This window comes from Martes martes (assembly GCF_963455335.1).
Source record: "Martes martes genome assembly, chromosome: 16".
Classification (NCBI taxonomy): Eukaryota; Metazoa; Chordata; class Mammalia; order Carnivora; family Mustelidae; genus Martes; species Martes martes.
Genome location: NC_137904.1, coordinates 30,558,889 through 30,573,816, shown reverse-complemented (window position 1 = coordinate 30,573,816; position 14,928 = coordinate 30,558,889). Strand labels below are relative to the sequence as shown.

The 14,928-nt window shown below is 61.4% G+C and overlaps 2 protein-coding genes across 2 annotated transcripts in view; one reads left to right on the top strand and one right to left on the bottom strand.

Moving 5' to 3' along the window:
- Nucleotides 1–2,759: 2,759 nt before the first annotated feature.
- Nucleotides 2,760–11,874, bottom strand: TBX2 (T-box transcription factor 2; the record flags this gene model as incomplete). Its single annotated transcript, XM_080826903.1, has 7 exons — nucleotides 2,760–4,178; nucleotides 6,332–6,969; nucleotides 7,436–7,599; nucleotides 7,700–7,776; nucleotides 8,987–9,133; nucleotides 10,096–10,363; nucleotides 11,480–11,874. 7 exons carry the CDS (start codon nucleotides 11,872–11,874, stop codon nucleotides 3,726–3,728), a joined length of 2,142 nt encoding a protein of 713 aa, XP_080683029.1. The 3' UTR covers nucleotides 2,760–3,725.
- A 569-nt stretch (nucleotides 11,875–12,443) lies between these two features.
- The window catches only part of LOC308356387 (uncharacterized protein), a 39,053-nt gene continuing 36,568 nt past the window's right edge, over nucleotides 12,444–14,928 (top strand). Inside the window, exon 1 of the mRNA XM_080825319.1 lies at nucleotides 12,444–12,792. The gene's annotated coding sequence lies outside the window, so the exon portion shown is untranslated. The remainder of the gene's footprint in view (nucleotides 12,793–14,928) is intronic.

Sequence of the window (14,928 nt, the reverse complement as noted above, 5' to 3'; positions counted from 1 at the left end):
GCCCCTCGCCGGACCCTGCCTGCTGGGCTGGTGCTCCAAACTTTGAGAACCAGGTCGCCAAAGGAGAGGAAAGAGTGGGATTGGATTTAGGGTACTTCCCAAAGCTGGGAAGAAAGGCAGGCTCAGCGTTTAGACTTCGGTCTCATCCAGACTCAGTCCCTCGAACCATCCAGTATCTAGGGAAAGGGGTGGAGGGACTCGAGCCAAGGCGTTCAGCTGTGTGTGTGTCCTGGCAACAAGAAGCTGAACGTTGCCTTCCAGCTCCAAGGGATGCCCTGAGTGGGCGTTCACGATACGCGGGGGAGGCGGACCCCAGCTCAGCGCCTTCGGGTGGCGGGCAGAGCCAGGCTACTAATGCTGTACGTTTCCTCCGCCGCACCTGGGGTGGGGGTGGGGGCAAAAGAATGGCTAGAGGGGCTCGGGAGGCTCGGATTAACCCAAAACGAAGTGAGTAGCTCCAGGTCTCGAGCTGCTTAGCCGCTAGGGGTCTCACAGAGCCCCCACACCCACATCCCCGGTCTCCAAGATCCCGTGAGTCACGCTCACCATCCCGCACCCACAAAAACAGTTCACTCTCTGACCCCACAGTCTCAACGCACACGGCCCCGCAGCGACCCCTCAATGCCCATCACCCCAAACACGCCCTCCGCACATATCCACGCACTAGCCGTTCTGCCGTCTAGGGCCCCTGGTGCCAGGCCCAGAAGGGTTAAGACCTTGGGACACCAGAGCGGCGAGATGTGAGGCGCCTGGGCTAACTGGTGACCCCAGGAACAATGAGGGATGTGAGGCAAGGGGAGGTGGGCGGCTTAATTGGGCCAGGGAGCGTCCTGGTCTTTGCCTGGGACAAGGTTCTGCGGCCGGCCGCGCGGTTCTCGCAGCCGAACTCAGGTTCGCAGCTCCGACCCAGTGGAGCGCCGCGAGGACGACTCCGGGAGGAGACTTGCCGGTGGAGATATGGGGGGGACCACTCCCCACTCAGGGCCTCAGGCCCTCGAGGCCCTGCAGTATCACTCCACCCCACATGGGGTGCTGCCGCAACCACACGGCGAGAATGAGGCCGCGACCCCGCCGCCCTGCCTAGCGTTTGCAGCGACCCTCCTGGAGTTCGCCCCTCCGCACGCGGCCCCTAACGCGGCTTGAGGTCGGTGCTGCCCCCTGGCGTCAGCAGCCTGCTGAGCACTCGCGGGCTCTCGCCGATTTCCCTTCCTAGACGTGCAGGGAGAACCCGGAAGAAGTAAACGCGCCCCTGCTCTTCGAATTTGAGAGGCGTTTCGAACCCAAAGAGACCTCGAATAAGCACACTGCCACGAGGGATTCTACTTGAGCTGAGAAAGGGGTCTCTCTGCCCCGCCCCGTTCCGGGACAAGCCCTTCTGTGTCCTGCCTGCGGAAGGTCAGAGACCGGGAAGAAGCAGCCCACCCACCCTCTGGGGGCTTGGGACTGGCTTCTGCGCCCTTTCACGCTCTCACTGGCCAAGTCTCTCACCGAATTCAGCGTAGCCTGGGTCCAGCTTCCTACCTGGGAGAGGCGGGCATGGTTCTCTTTCCTTACGAGTGCGTTGGCCCACGGAGGTGTCCACGGCACTTGGAGGCCTGGATACCGTCGATCCCAATTCCACCTTCACCCTTCCTTCATCTCACCATTCCTGGTGAGTTGGGGACCCGTGCTTCCCGCCCCCAAAGTGCCCTAGGGGGCCTGGGCTGCACGGACTCCCAAGGCTTAAAGGGGAGGCTGGGAAGGAGATGGCCGCCCCGTGACGCATAAATAGATAGACCCAAAGGTGGGTTAAAGGAGAGACAGCCCATCTCCCACCCCTGCCCACTACTAGGATTTGGGACCGGAGACACCTGTTGGCTGAATGAAGCACAGGTGAGCTCAGAGGATGGGCTGCAGCTGTCCGTGCAGAACCAGACCGCGGGGAAGAACGTGCCTGATGGAGACAAACACGGTGGGACTGCCAGGGACACCCCAGCCGAGCCCTTTATTATACCAGGGAAAACTGAGGCAGGAGAGGTAGTAGCCTATGGACCCACACTCCCCACACCTCCAAGAGAGATCTAGATGAGTTAGACGGAGAATTCTCGGGTTAGATTCTGCCACTCTAGTCAACAACCCTGACAAGGAGAAATGTTTTTTTCCTCTTCTTTTTTGCTAAGTAATCTCTACACCCACAGGGGTCCGAACTCAGGACCCCGAGATCAAGAGTCGCATGCTCTACCGACTGAGCCAGCCAAGCGCCCCGAGAATTATTTCTGAGGTTCAGGAGGCAGAGAAATGGAAAAGGATTCTAGCGTCCGCGGTTTTGGGTGCACTTCGGCCGAGCTCCTTAAAGGGAGAGAGGGCGTAGGGTGCAGCCATCTTCCCAGCTCCAGCTCCCCAGAGGCGCTAAAAAGGCATGCGTTTCCACTCCGGAGCCCCAGAGAGGGAGCCCGGAGTCCCGGTGCGGAGTGGCTGGGGCGGCGGCCAGAGGCGAGTGGCCAGCAGAGGGAGCCCGGCCCCCGGCCCGGGAGGCTGCCCGCGCGCGAAGCGCGGGGTCTCGAAGCTGCTAGGCGCCTGCCGGCCCAGCCCGCTGCCCTCGCCGGCGCCGCCTGGCCTCGCAGCTCCGCCCGCGGCCCCAACCCGCTCCCGCCCCCAGGGTGCAGCTGCTGCCGAGCAGGGGGCGCCCAACGTTTTGTCCCCGCCTCTAGCCCCTCCCTACGCGCTCGCTGCGCCCCCTGCCCCACGCGGCCCACAAAGCGCACAGCGCCGTTCACTTCGCATTGCAGCGTTTTATTGTTTTCTCGCGTTTTTGTCTTTTCGTCTCGCTCGGTAGCGAAAAGTGAAAACCTGAGGTGGAGCCCGCGGGCCGGGCGAGCAAAGCCCGGGCGTGGGAGGGAGGGGGAGCCCAGGAGCTGGCGGGTGGGAGTTCCTCCGGGGGTCGGGGCTTCTCCCATAGCCAAGGACCCCCCCCCACCAGCCCTGTACAATATAGATGCTCATGTAAAATGAAAAGAAAATTTAAATGCTATGAATTAATCTCTAGATATTATGTACAAAGCAATGTACACCTTTGAATAAATTAATACCAATTTGCATATTCTGGGAACCTTAAAGCTTATTTACACAAATTACCATTTATTTCATAAATATCTTTTTTTTCCCCCCCTGGAGACTCAAAGCCGAAGTGCCACTCCCTCCGCTGATCCAGGGGTGGGAGGGGCGCCTGTCTTTTGGGGGGAAGAAGTGGGAGGACTAAAAGAACAGGTCCCTCCCAGCTCAAGTCTACACTGACTTCAGTCTTCACTGAGCCCAGCATTCCTCACTGCAGATTCTCAAGCGGTCCAGGCCCAAGACTAGGGGCTCTGGGCTTCTCTCCCAGGCTCCCATCCCTGACTCCTGCACCTTCTGGCTCTGGAAGAGACAGATGGGCGGGAGGACGAGGCCTCCCCACAGCGCTGGAGGACCCAGAGGCGCCCCTGGCCAATACCACCTTGACACTGGAGCAGATCTGGACCGTAACCAGTGGTTCCTAAGCGACTGTGTTCCCGGCAGCCGGATTCCTTGTGAGGCCCAGGGAAATGTCCCAGGCCCCGGATGGCTGGTCGGGCCTCTATTCCGGCTGCTGCAGCCTGCTTTTGCTCCTTTATTTAAATAAATACCCATTCTGTGCTGTACACGTCCCAAGCAGCAGGGGCAGGCAGCCCGGGAGGTCTGCGTGGCAGCGGAGCAGCTGGGCAGCCCCCTCACTTGGGCGACTCCCTGCCGGGGGAGAGGGCTCGCTGGCTCTCCAGCCCACTCACCAGTCTCTGGATGCTCTGCAGTTCACTGGCCGCCTCTTTGGCTGAGCCGCTGGGTGACAGGGTACCCCGGGAAGGGGCCCCAACCTTGCGGAGAGCTAGCTCCGGCAGGGGGCTGGGCTCCCGGCTGTTGCCGCCTGCAGCCTTGGAGCCCTCCGCCACCAGCCCAGTGGTGAGGAGGCTGGCGCTAGGCGGGATAGTTACTGGGATCTGGTAGGGGCTGAAACGCAGGCGGGGCCGGGCACTGCCCAGAAAGTGGCTCCGGGACAGGGAGCCTGCGGCGGCGGCAGCTGCGGCCGCAGCACTGGTGGCGGGCAAAGCAGAGGCCGCGGCCGCAGCAGCTGCCATGTACGTGTAGGGGTAGGGGAAGAGGCCTCCGAAAGTGGGCATTGGGATTCCCTGAAAGAAACAGAACAAGACAAGGGTTAGGCATCCTGCCGGAGGTGTTCCGAGGGTAAGCTGGGTGCTGGGGGTGGTGCTACCACCAGGCATCCCTGCCCTACGTTTCTAGGAATATAAGCCCAGAGCTCCCAGAACCCGAACCCCAAGCAGCACAGGTAGGCATGAGCCGGTGTGCTGCGGCCAACCCCAGTTAGAAGGGCGCTCACTTCTGAGTATGATGCAAAGGTCTGGCGCCATCAAGCTCTGGGCCAGGTATTACAGTAAGAGTGAGGGAAAGACACGCAGGTGGCTGCACTAGCATGGGCAAAGGCCTGGAGGCAGGAAACTGGGCAGGCAGAGAGCCAGGTGGCAAGCAGGCAGGTTTGGCTGTCTTGGGAAGTTCTGCTCACTTAGAACACTGTCTTCCCCAGCCCTTCTTTCTGGAGGTGCCCCCAAAGGACTGAGGAAACACAGGCAGGAGAGGGGAGGAGAATAAAAGGAGAATAAATTCTCCTTTTACCTGCCTGCCTGCCCAGGGATCCCCTGCTTGGGCCAGGAGAAGAGCATAGATGCCAATCCGTTTATAAACTGGCCTGGATATTCTACAGAGAACTCCTGGCGTCTCCTCAGCTGAGGAAGGAATGCAAAGTCTGCCTGTGGAGAGCACAGTAGCCAGGAAACCCCAGACAAACACCGTCTGAGTCCATGAGGCCTGACTTTTGGATTAGCTGACCTTTGAGATAATGGCTCACTCCCCGGAGTATGGAGGTATGGGGAGGAGTGCAGGGAGCTGATTGCACTGGGCTTCCAGGGAGCCTCAGGCCTGGCTCAGGCAGGGAGAAGGAAAGAAGTAGCTTAGTCAGGAATGAGCAAATATCCTTCCCGAGAAGGTCAAGCCCTACTGGGCATTCAGTCCTGGCATCTCAGGTGGGGAGGAAGAAGGGAGGCTTCAGATCTCCCCAAAATTGGCTTTACTTGAGGGCTAGGGGCAGGCTACCCTGGCTCAGGAACTTAACCACTAGCATGAAGTCTCCTGAGTGCTGGGTATTCTCCACCTGGCCTTGCACCTGTGGCGCAGGCTGTATCTGGAAGGCCTGACTTCTGCACGACCTCTCCGTCGCCCATGCTGGGGAGGAGGCATTCACTTACACACAGAATCAAGGATGCAGGTTAAACCTCCAGGTCCTACGTTCCATTTTCCCAAGGCTTCCTTGCCATCTCAGAGCCACACACACATGATGTGAGTGCTTCACTCAACTCCACACATCCCTGACACTGAGCTCTGTTAAAAACCCATTTCAGAAACCCCTTCCCCCTCCTTAAAAATAGTTGCTTCAGAACCAAAGGAGTCTTCTCAGACCTGAACTCCTATTTTCCTTCCCTTAAGATAAGATCTCAAGGGTTCAATTTGCCAGAAACCTCAGAGGGAAGAAAATGAATGTAGAGATTCCAAATCTTTCCACAGGGAATATTCCACCCAAACAACCAAAGAGGCCGCTCTCCCCATTGGATCTCCGCATTTTGCTGCTGGCCAGTTTCAGAATCTCCCCTGGGAGCTCAGAATTTCAGCCTGGACCTGGGGAACTGAACCCCTCTTTCCTGAGATATGTGGCTGAAGGAGTTGGGAGACCCAAGGTGGGGGGAAGGAACAGCCCTGTCCTTTGTCAGGTCAGAGGACTTCCTAGAGGGCTTGAAAGGAGCCAGAGGCATCTGAGAGGTGGGTCTTTGTGGTGGTCAGATGTTCAGAAAATACTGCAAATTTTTCTACTCCCCTTTTCCAGGCATCATAGCCTTTCAGGGACTGACAGTGAGCCAAGAGCTTTTGCCTCCGAGAAGTGTCCTGGGGCCAGGAAAGTGGCCTTCCCAAAGCCAGAAGCAAATCCAGTCTGTCAGAGGAAGAGTCTAATGGGTGCCACTCTGTGCTTGAGGCATAGGGAAGGAACCCCAAAGAGGGTCAGGGACTTGTTGAGAGTCAGACACAAGTAAGAAACAATGCCCTGGCCAGACCCTAGACCTACAGTCTTAGTCTCCCTTGAATCTAGGCATCCTGGAGAGTGTCTGTCGAGTCTCCCCAGGACAGAGTCATTGCCGGCTGGGAACTCAGAGAGCCCATGGCACCTTCAGGCCCTATGCCCACCTCACTCTTTCTCCCTTCTGATCACAGGCCTTACCTGAGATGCCAGCATGTGCTGGGAGAGGTGGAAAGGGAAGGGCGCGGCGGTGTTTGCCGCGCTGGCCGCGGGACCTAGCCCGCCTGCGTCCAGCCCGGTGGCGGTCCCTGGCCCGCCTCCTCCACCACTGCCGCCGCCGCCCGCCACTGAGGCCAGCAGGTGACCCATGCCCATGGCGGAGAAGGCTCCGGGGCCCATGGCGAACTGTCCCGGGTGCAAGAAGAGCGGCTGGCCGGCCCCCAGCGGCCCGAAGAACTGCTGCCCGTGCAGATGGCCAGAGAAAGCCAGGCCCGGCAGGTGTCCGGCGCCCAGCGGGGACGCACTGTCCGTTTGCACCACCAGCGGCGCCAGGCCGGGCTCCTTGCCCTCGCCCGCCTCCTTGCGCCCGTCGTCCTTCCGCCTCGCTTCGGCGCGCTCCTTCTCCAGGCTCCGCAGGCCAAACGGGCCGTCCCCGCCGCTCTCGGCCGGCTCCTTGCCCCTCTCGGGGCTGCGCCGCTCCCGGCTGCGCTCAGGTTCGGTCAAGCGAGGGGGGCTGCCGCTGTCCAGGGCCGGGCTGCGGCCTAGCGCCGGCCCCGCGCGCTCCTCGCTCAGCCTCTCCGGCTCTGGGTCGCTGTCCGCGGCACACGACTTCTCCTCGGCTGCGGGGAGAGAGGACGCGCGAGGTCACAGGGGCCCAGGAAGACACACCCGCGAGGCCTCCCCCGGCGTCTGGACTGGGTCGGAGAGACTGGGAAAGGCCCGCTCTCAGGGAAGCCGCGTCCGAGAAGCTTCTAGCTCATCGGGCAGGGGGCAGCTGCAGGTCACCTAATTTAAGGCCGCGTATTTACTGCTGGAGAAACTGAGCCATGTAAAGGAAACTCACTCCCAGAGTCACACAGCACCCGGGGCCTGGCTCGGAGTCCAGCCAGACCTTCTACCTATCGGGGACCACTCTCCCAAGGAAGGCCTGGGTCGGATGCCCCAACCCAGACACAGTGCTGACGCTTCCCCCAGGCCGTACGGTTACCTGGTTACCCGACGCTCAGCAAAGAGCCAGCCGGGCCCCCGGAGGAGACCCTCCCCTCCGCCCTTCCTCCACCCCCGGTCCGACCACTCGACCCTCACCTCGGGTCCGATGCAGGCGCAGGGGGCTAGGCGCGGACCCCGGGGAGGGTGGCTGTTCCCGCGCGGGGGCGGGGTCGCAAGACGAGGCGTCCGACTCCGCGCCGTCGCGCTCGGGCTTGCAGTGTTCCTCGTACAGGCGCAGGGACGGCAGCGTCAGCTGCTTCCTGGGGACGAGCGGAGGGAGCGGGTCAGAGGCGCGCGCACACAACCCCACGGCCTGCTCGCTCAGGCACCCTCCCCAGAGCCGCCCGGCTCGCCCCTCACCTTTTCTCCCGCCGCCCATTCCCAGTGTCGCGGAAGCCCTTGGCAAACGGGTTGTTGTCGATCTTCAGCTGCGTGATCTGCGGGGGGACCGAGGAGGCGGCGCCAGGTCAGGAAGCGGCTCCTCCAGTCTGGCCTGGGGCACCCTGAGGTCAGAGGATGCCGGCGCGGAGGAGAGCCCGGCGAAGGTCCACCTGGTCCCCGCCCGTCTGGGACAGGACGCTCCCAGACGGAAGGTGAGGTGAGGCGAGGCCGCCTGGCTGGCCTCGCGGGAAGCCACAGGGTCTCTCCTCCTCCAAAAACTTCATTCGAGGCGTATTCTCTTATCTTGCACACACAAGCCCAGAGCTGTGCGCAGAGTCGGGATCTGCCTAAGCATGCACCCGGGCCCGCTCGGTCACTCAGGTTAAACAAACCCGGCGTAGGAGCAGGCGCGCACAGGGACAGCAGAGCACATCTGGTCGACGCCACAGGCGCAAATCACACTCACGGGCCCGCGCACACGCAAGTACACACAGACAAAACAAACACGTGCCACGGAACCAAAGGAATCCACACACCTCCACACGTACCCAAGGCGCCCAAAAGTTTACCCGCCTACCCGCATACACATCGTTTCACGAAGACAAAAAGAATGACCGGTTGAGCACTTGGACACTCCCCGGAGAGGGGTACACATGGGCACAGGCCCAGAGGGAGTGCTTTTCTGCCCCTCTAGAGAGAGAGTGTAGAAAGGCAGCAAGAAGAAAAACCCCTTTAACTTAAAGGAAAAGTCTCTAAACACTTCCCAAGGGGTTCAGGGCCTGGACAGATGGGGGAGGGGGGGCTTTGGGAACCTGTGTCACCTGTCCCGCCCTCTGGGCCCTAGGTTCCTATCGTTGGTTCCCTAGCCTCCGAAAAGCCAGGGCAGATTGCCTCCGGCTTCCTCTCTTCATTTAAATCCCCGTCTCTGAGCCAAGAAATAAACGAATAAAATGTAAAAATGTCAGCGCGGTCCTGGGGTCTCCGCTAATTGCTAAGTAAACATCCCCACCCCAACGAGTCCCCAGCTGTTCCCGCGCTGGGGGAGCCTGTGTGTTCGTGTGGCAGAATTGGGAGGGAGCCTGGAGGATTTCAGTGGGGGCTGCGCTTACAGTGCAAGACTTGGTGCTGGGGAGGGAGCTGTGAGGGTGCAGGGTGGGTCCTGGGAGCTCACGGGGGGGGGGGGGTAGGGAATGAGTGAAGATCTGGAGCCTGCAGGTGTAAGGGGGTGTTGGTGCAGGGACAGGGCCCGCTGCCCACGCAGCGCACCTTGTCGTTCTGGTAGGCAGTGACCGCGATGAAGTCGGTCTCCGGGAACACGTAGGTGCGGAAGGTGCTGTAGGGCAGCTTCAGGATGTCGTTCGCTCTCACGATGTGGAAGCGCGGTTGGTACTTGTGCATGGAGTTCAGGATCGTCTGTGGGGAGGGTGCGAGTCAGTCGGCAGCCCCTAGCCTTTGGCCCAAGCATTTCTACTCCCTGGGAACCCCACCTCTTTCCAAGTCTCTCTGTCTCTTTCTTAGTCTGCCTCCTCCACCTCCTCCTTGGCGATTTTCTCCTGTGTTCTCTGTTCTTTTTCTTGCCTATATTTCTTTTTCTTCTATTTTTTACCTTCAGTTTTCTTTATTGCAGTTTCTTTCTCTCTCCACTTAAAAAATTTATCCCAGTTGAAAACAAATAAAACAAAATAAAAACCCAATAAAACTCCACTCTTAACCTCTTTTCCTGGGCTCATTGCTAAGCCCCTAATAACTTCACGGACAGAAGATTTGGACCTTCCAGAGGCTCAACAATGGGCAGTCCCTTTTGCCCCAATTCCCCCCTCCCATTCACTGCGGGGCCTGGCTCAGGAAGAAACGGAGAGAACCCCCAAACTCCCTCCTCCTGGTGGGGCATCTGCCCGTAGGAGGAGGGAAAGGAGTCTTAGGATGTGAAGGGGGCTGGTTTAACTTTTGAATCTCCTAGTTTGGGGGGGAAATGGGGACATGGGTCAAGGGGAAGGGTGAAGAAAAGCTGAGGTCGGGGACAGGACTTCCAAACTCAGCAGTTAAAGACCAGAGGCTGCACAAATGAGTCCCGGTCACACCTGCCTCCCGCTGGGCTCTAGGAAGAGCTTTGGCAGGCCGGACCCCAGCCGAGATTGTGAGCAGCCTGAAGCTTGCCGCCCCACAACCCCTTCATTCCCCAGGCCTGCAGAGCAAAGCCCTCTGGGCCCAGGCTCAGCCAGCATGGGCCACAGGGCAGTGACCCGAGCAGGGGCACTCTGAGGGTTCGGCCAGCGCTCCCCTCTGGGGAATTCCGCCGCCTGCTCTCCTGCCCCCACCCCTGCGGAGCCGGATGCAGTGTCCGACCCCCTTCCCTGCGCCTGCCCAGCACTCACGAAGCCATGCTTGTCGGAGATGTTGTTGGTCAGTTTCAGCTTGTGGAAGGCCACAGGTTTGGCCATCCACTGCTCTCCCGTGGCCGGGCTGTCCGGGTGGATGTACATGCGTTTGGGCATCTCTGGGTCGGCCTTGCCCGCCACCATCCAGCGCGAGTTATGGAACTTATACCGGCAATCATCAGCAGCCACAATGTCCATCAGCAGGATGTATTTGGCCTTCTTGTCCAGGCCGCTGACTCGCACCTTGAAGGGAGGAAACATCCGCCTGCGAGAAAGGGAAAGGGGAAGACTCCGTGGAACCCGGTTTTATGTCTGAGGACCCCACTCTCCAGGCATACACTACTGCCAGGAGCTTCCCCATCTGGGTTTCCCTGTTGTCGCTGCTCTGCCCTCACATGACTGCCTGGGAGACCCCACCTGTGGTTGTTATTCCTGGGGGAGCCCATTTCCGCTGGTCAAACCCTCTCTTATTATATGGTTTCCCATGGGCCCTATCCTCATATCCTCAGGTCTGCTGACTGTCTTTCTCCCTCATCTGAGATGAAAGTCAATGTCCAGAAAACCCAGGCCCCCAGAAATACACCTGCTTCTTCTGAATCTCCCCCAAATTCATTCGGGGGATATGCCCACTGGGACTGAAACTCCCAAAAATAAAACCAGAAGATGTTTGCTTGGGCAACTGGGTTACAGCCCAACAAGAACCTTGCGTTTCGGGGGAAGAGGGTGAACCTGAGGCCTGGATTCTTGATGGCTGAGTCGAACGGTGGAGGGGCTGGGGACTGATTTTCTTCAGTCTTGAAGGCTGGAGCAGTGTGTGAGTAGGGGGTTTCTCACTCCTTGGGCCTGGACAAGGCTCCCAGCCCAGGTCAGGCTGCAGCTGGGCCCGCTTGGGGCTTACTGCCAGAACGGAATGGCTGGCTGGAATCCGCTGGCCAGCCTGGGCCTAGCATAGTGTGAGTTTCATTCTGGGTTCCCGGGTCGGAGGACGGTCCGGGAGATGCTGCATCTCCTCAGAGCTCCGAGAGCCAGACCCGGAGGCAGGAGAGCCAAGCGGCAGGGCTGAGGAGCCGCTGCCGAGATCTCGGAGGCCCGCCCGGGGCCGAGCTGCGGGGCCTCCTCGGCTTTGAGACTCAGAAAGGTTGGGACTGTTATTTAGGAGCGTGTTTTCGTTTTGTTTCATTTGGGTAACTTTGGTGTTTTAGTTTTAAAAAATTCGCTCAGTGCTAAATGAGAAAAGTCAACTTGGTTGTCTGTGGGAGCTAAGCGTGGCGCCCGGCCGGAGCCGGGAGCCGCGAGCGGCCGGGTCGGCGCCGGTGGGTGCTGTCGGGTCCCCCAGCCTGCCCTCCCGCCTGCATGCCCGCCGGCCAGCCAGCCGCCCTACCTCCCGGACTTGGTGATGACCATCTCGGTGCCCAGCTTGTGGAACTGGTCCCACAGCTCCTTGGCCTCCAGCGTCACCTTGGGGTCGTCCTCCACCTCGTCCTCGGGCTCCAGGCTCTTAAGCGAGCGCAGATGCGCGGCGGGCGGGTGCGGGCCGAGTGCCGAGACGTGCAGCCCCGCCTCGGCCGCCGCCGCCGCCGCGGCCGCCGCCGCCGCCGCCCCCGCCAGGCCCGGGTCGGGCAGCGGCTTGGCCAACGCGCCGGGCGGCAGTGCGAGAGCCGGGAAGAAGGAGGGCTGCGCCGCCGCCAGGAAGGCGGACATGGGGAAGTCGGCCGGCCGTGGCGCGTGGAACGGGTGGTAAGCCATGGCGCTGGCCGCCAGCGCCGGCTCTCTCATCGGGACATCCGGCCCAGGCGCCCAGGGGCCGGGGCCGGGGGCGCGCGGCTCGGACCCCCGGCCCGGGCGGCGGCGCGCGCGGAGGAAGGGCGACCCGGGTGGCAGGCGCGGCGGCGGCTCCTCCCGGCTCCCCGTCCGGCGCACGGCGAGGGGCGCGGGGCTCTAAGCGCGGGGGTGGCGGGGGCTCTGCGCGGGGCTGGGCTGGGCTGGGCTGGCCCGCTCCGGCGCCGGGGACCACGCGCGACTGGTTAGATCTTGTCGTGATCTCTGGAAAACTGTGACTATCTCACATGTCCTGCCCTGCTCGGATCCCCTGCGCTAACGAGCCAGGCCCCCCTTGATTGCTGATTTTACGCTTTTTGGACCAATTGTGGGTCTCCGGGGGCGGGGTTTTGACAGCTCAAGCCAAGCTCCGGCCGGGAGGGGGGGCCGGGGAGAAGGTGTCGGAAGGCTCAGCAGTAAGAAAACATGTCAACAGAATAAAATATTAACCAATGACGGGCCAGCGGGCCCCGAGACCCCTCCCCCTGCCCCGGCCCCCACCCGGCCGCCCGCGCCCGCGGCTGCCTGCGCCCGGACGGGAAAGCGCGGCGGGCCGACGCGACCCGCCGAAAGAGCCTGAGGCGGGGGGCGCCCGGGTCCCAGAGTCCTGGGGAAGGACCCCCAGCCGCACGCAGGCTCCAAGTGCAAAGCATTGACACGGCCCCGAGAGGAGAGGGGGCGCCCTCCTTCTCCCTCGCCTGGCGGCCCAGCCGCTCTGGCCCGCGCCCCACCTTGGCCTCCGACCCCGCTCTTGGCCGCAGCGCAGCCCGGGGCCCCTGCACTCCTGCTGGGACTGGAAAGAGAGGCCGGTGGGCGGGCGAGTCGGGAGGCGCGGGCGGCCGAGGTCCTGGAGCCGAACCCAGGTGGCGGGAGCCGGTGAGTGGAGCGGTGGTAGAACCCCGGTGGGGCCGGCGTGGGCGGGAGTGGGACGCGGCCTGGCGCTCGGGAAACGCGGGGACCCCCTAACCCGCGCCCCCCACCCCTCAGGAAGACTCAGGAGGAACGTGGATTTCCCGGCAAGCCCTGAATTCAGCCCAGTATCTGTCTGCGTCCCGGATCCAGCCTTGAGCCCTCCGACAGCCGGGAGAGGCTCGGGGCTAGGAAGGTGTGCGCATCTTCCGCCGAGCACCGGGCGGCACGGCGTGGGCCGATCCCGGTTCCCAAATCCGTGACCCGCGACCCAACGAATTTTCGCCGCATCCGGTACCGGAGACCCAAGTCTCCCTCAACCTAAACAGCGGCATCCTCTCTCCGCTCTATGCCGCGTTCTTAAAAGTTTGTTTCCGTTTCTCCGGAGAGTACGTCTCCCAAGTTCAGTAGTTCGGAGCAACGAGTGTGGGGATCGGAGTGTCTGGGCGCACCTGTGGTTGAATCCACCACCCCACCCCAGTCTTCGTTCTTCGTCAGTCCCACTATTTCCCCCGCCCCGTGGTGTGTGTGTGTGTGTGTGTGCGCGCGCGCCTGTGTGTTGCGCCCAGTACGGTGGTGCACACTGTGCACGGGGCGAGCCGCAACTTCAGGAGTGCGCCCAGTGAGTGAAGCGGCCACACACCTGCCTTGAATCGGGCTCGGGAGCTGACACTCAGACTGATTCCTGGTGGTCACGTTCTAAAGGACAAGAAGGACCACATACTACACATGGATGGCACTCTTGCCCGCACATCCTACATAAGTGTGGGTGAGTTCGGCTGGCGCGGGCCCTGTGCCCTGTGCCCTCGTGGTAGGCGCGTGCAGCCCACATCCCACAATGACCCAGGCAACACTGCCCAGCCACTGCACACACCCAGTCACAGGGCATCTTGTCACTGCACACTTGGACCTGGCATGTAAAGCCTGATGGCTTGGAGCAATGCGGATTAGGGACCGGCCAGAGGGGTTTGGCCTCCACGACCTTTTTTCTACTTTTCCAAGCCAGTCCTTTCACAGCTCCCTTACCCGGCTTGCAAACGAGCACCGCCCCCACAGGGTTTCTCTTCACGACCCTGCTCCTGGCTGAGTCGCTACTCTCTGAGTGCCTCCTCTCTGTCCAGAACGAATCTTCGACTCCGTGCTGCGCAGTCTACGCAGATGGGGCAGAATCCGTTGCAGCTTTGCACAGGGAAAGTCCTGCCGGCTCCATTTAGGCGGGATATGGCCCCTCGGGGAGGGACGTGTGTGGGCATGTTTGCGCCGTTGGTGAGGTGACCAGATAATAGGGCAGCGTTCCATAGTCAGGAATCCGGGGACGGGACGGGAATCCGTGAATATATTTACAAAGTCATGGGTGTACATTACTTCCGTACTTGTAAGAATGTGTGTACATCTAACTGTGCAATTTGGACATTTTCCTGGGAAAGGTCCTCATCTGGTCCAGGGGTCCAAGGCCCGGAGAGTTTGAAACACGCTGACCTGGGTTGTTTGCCGAAGAACCCTGGAGACAGTGCATGCATGGATGCATTGGGGAACTACTATCCCACCTGGCCACAGCCACTGGGTCACCATCTTGCCCTCCCGCGGCCACAGGCTGTTTCCGGCCCCTGTCGTCTGTCCTGCCTTTCCACCCCACAGCCAACCCGAGGTCCTGCTATAGGCACTCTCAAGATTCTGAATCTACCCCCTCCCCGCCCCCCAGCCAAACTCTCCACCGAGAAATATTCTTGGCTCCTCGGAAACCCACGCAGGGGAGGCCCAGGAGGCCTCGGAGCGGTGCCTTGAGGCTCCCAAGCTCCAGCTCGGCCCCTCCCCCACCTGGGTCTACCCCACGTCCCCTTCCCGGGAACAGGCGCCTGGGGGGGGGGGATCCCCGGGGCTGAGAGTTCGTGTCTCTTTAAGAGGCCCTGGGGGGCTCCTCGCAAGCCGCCGGGGGCTGGAGGGGGAGGGCACGGGCGGGGGCGGCTGGCGCCAGGCGGCCGAGGCTCCACAACAAAGCTCCGGCCCCTGTCACTTCGCATCGGCCGGGCCCCGCAGACGGGCGGGGGACGCGCGCTCAGCCGCCCCTCCCTCTCCCAGGCAGTCCTGGGCCCGGGCGTCGGG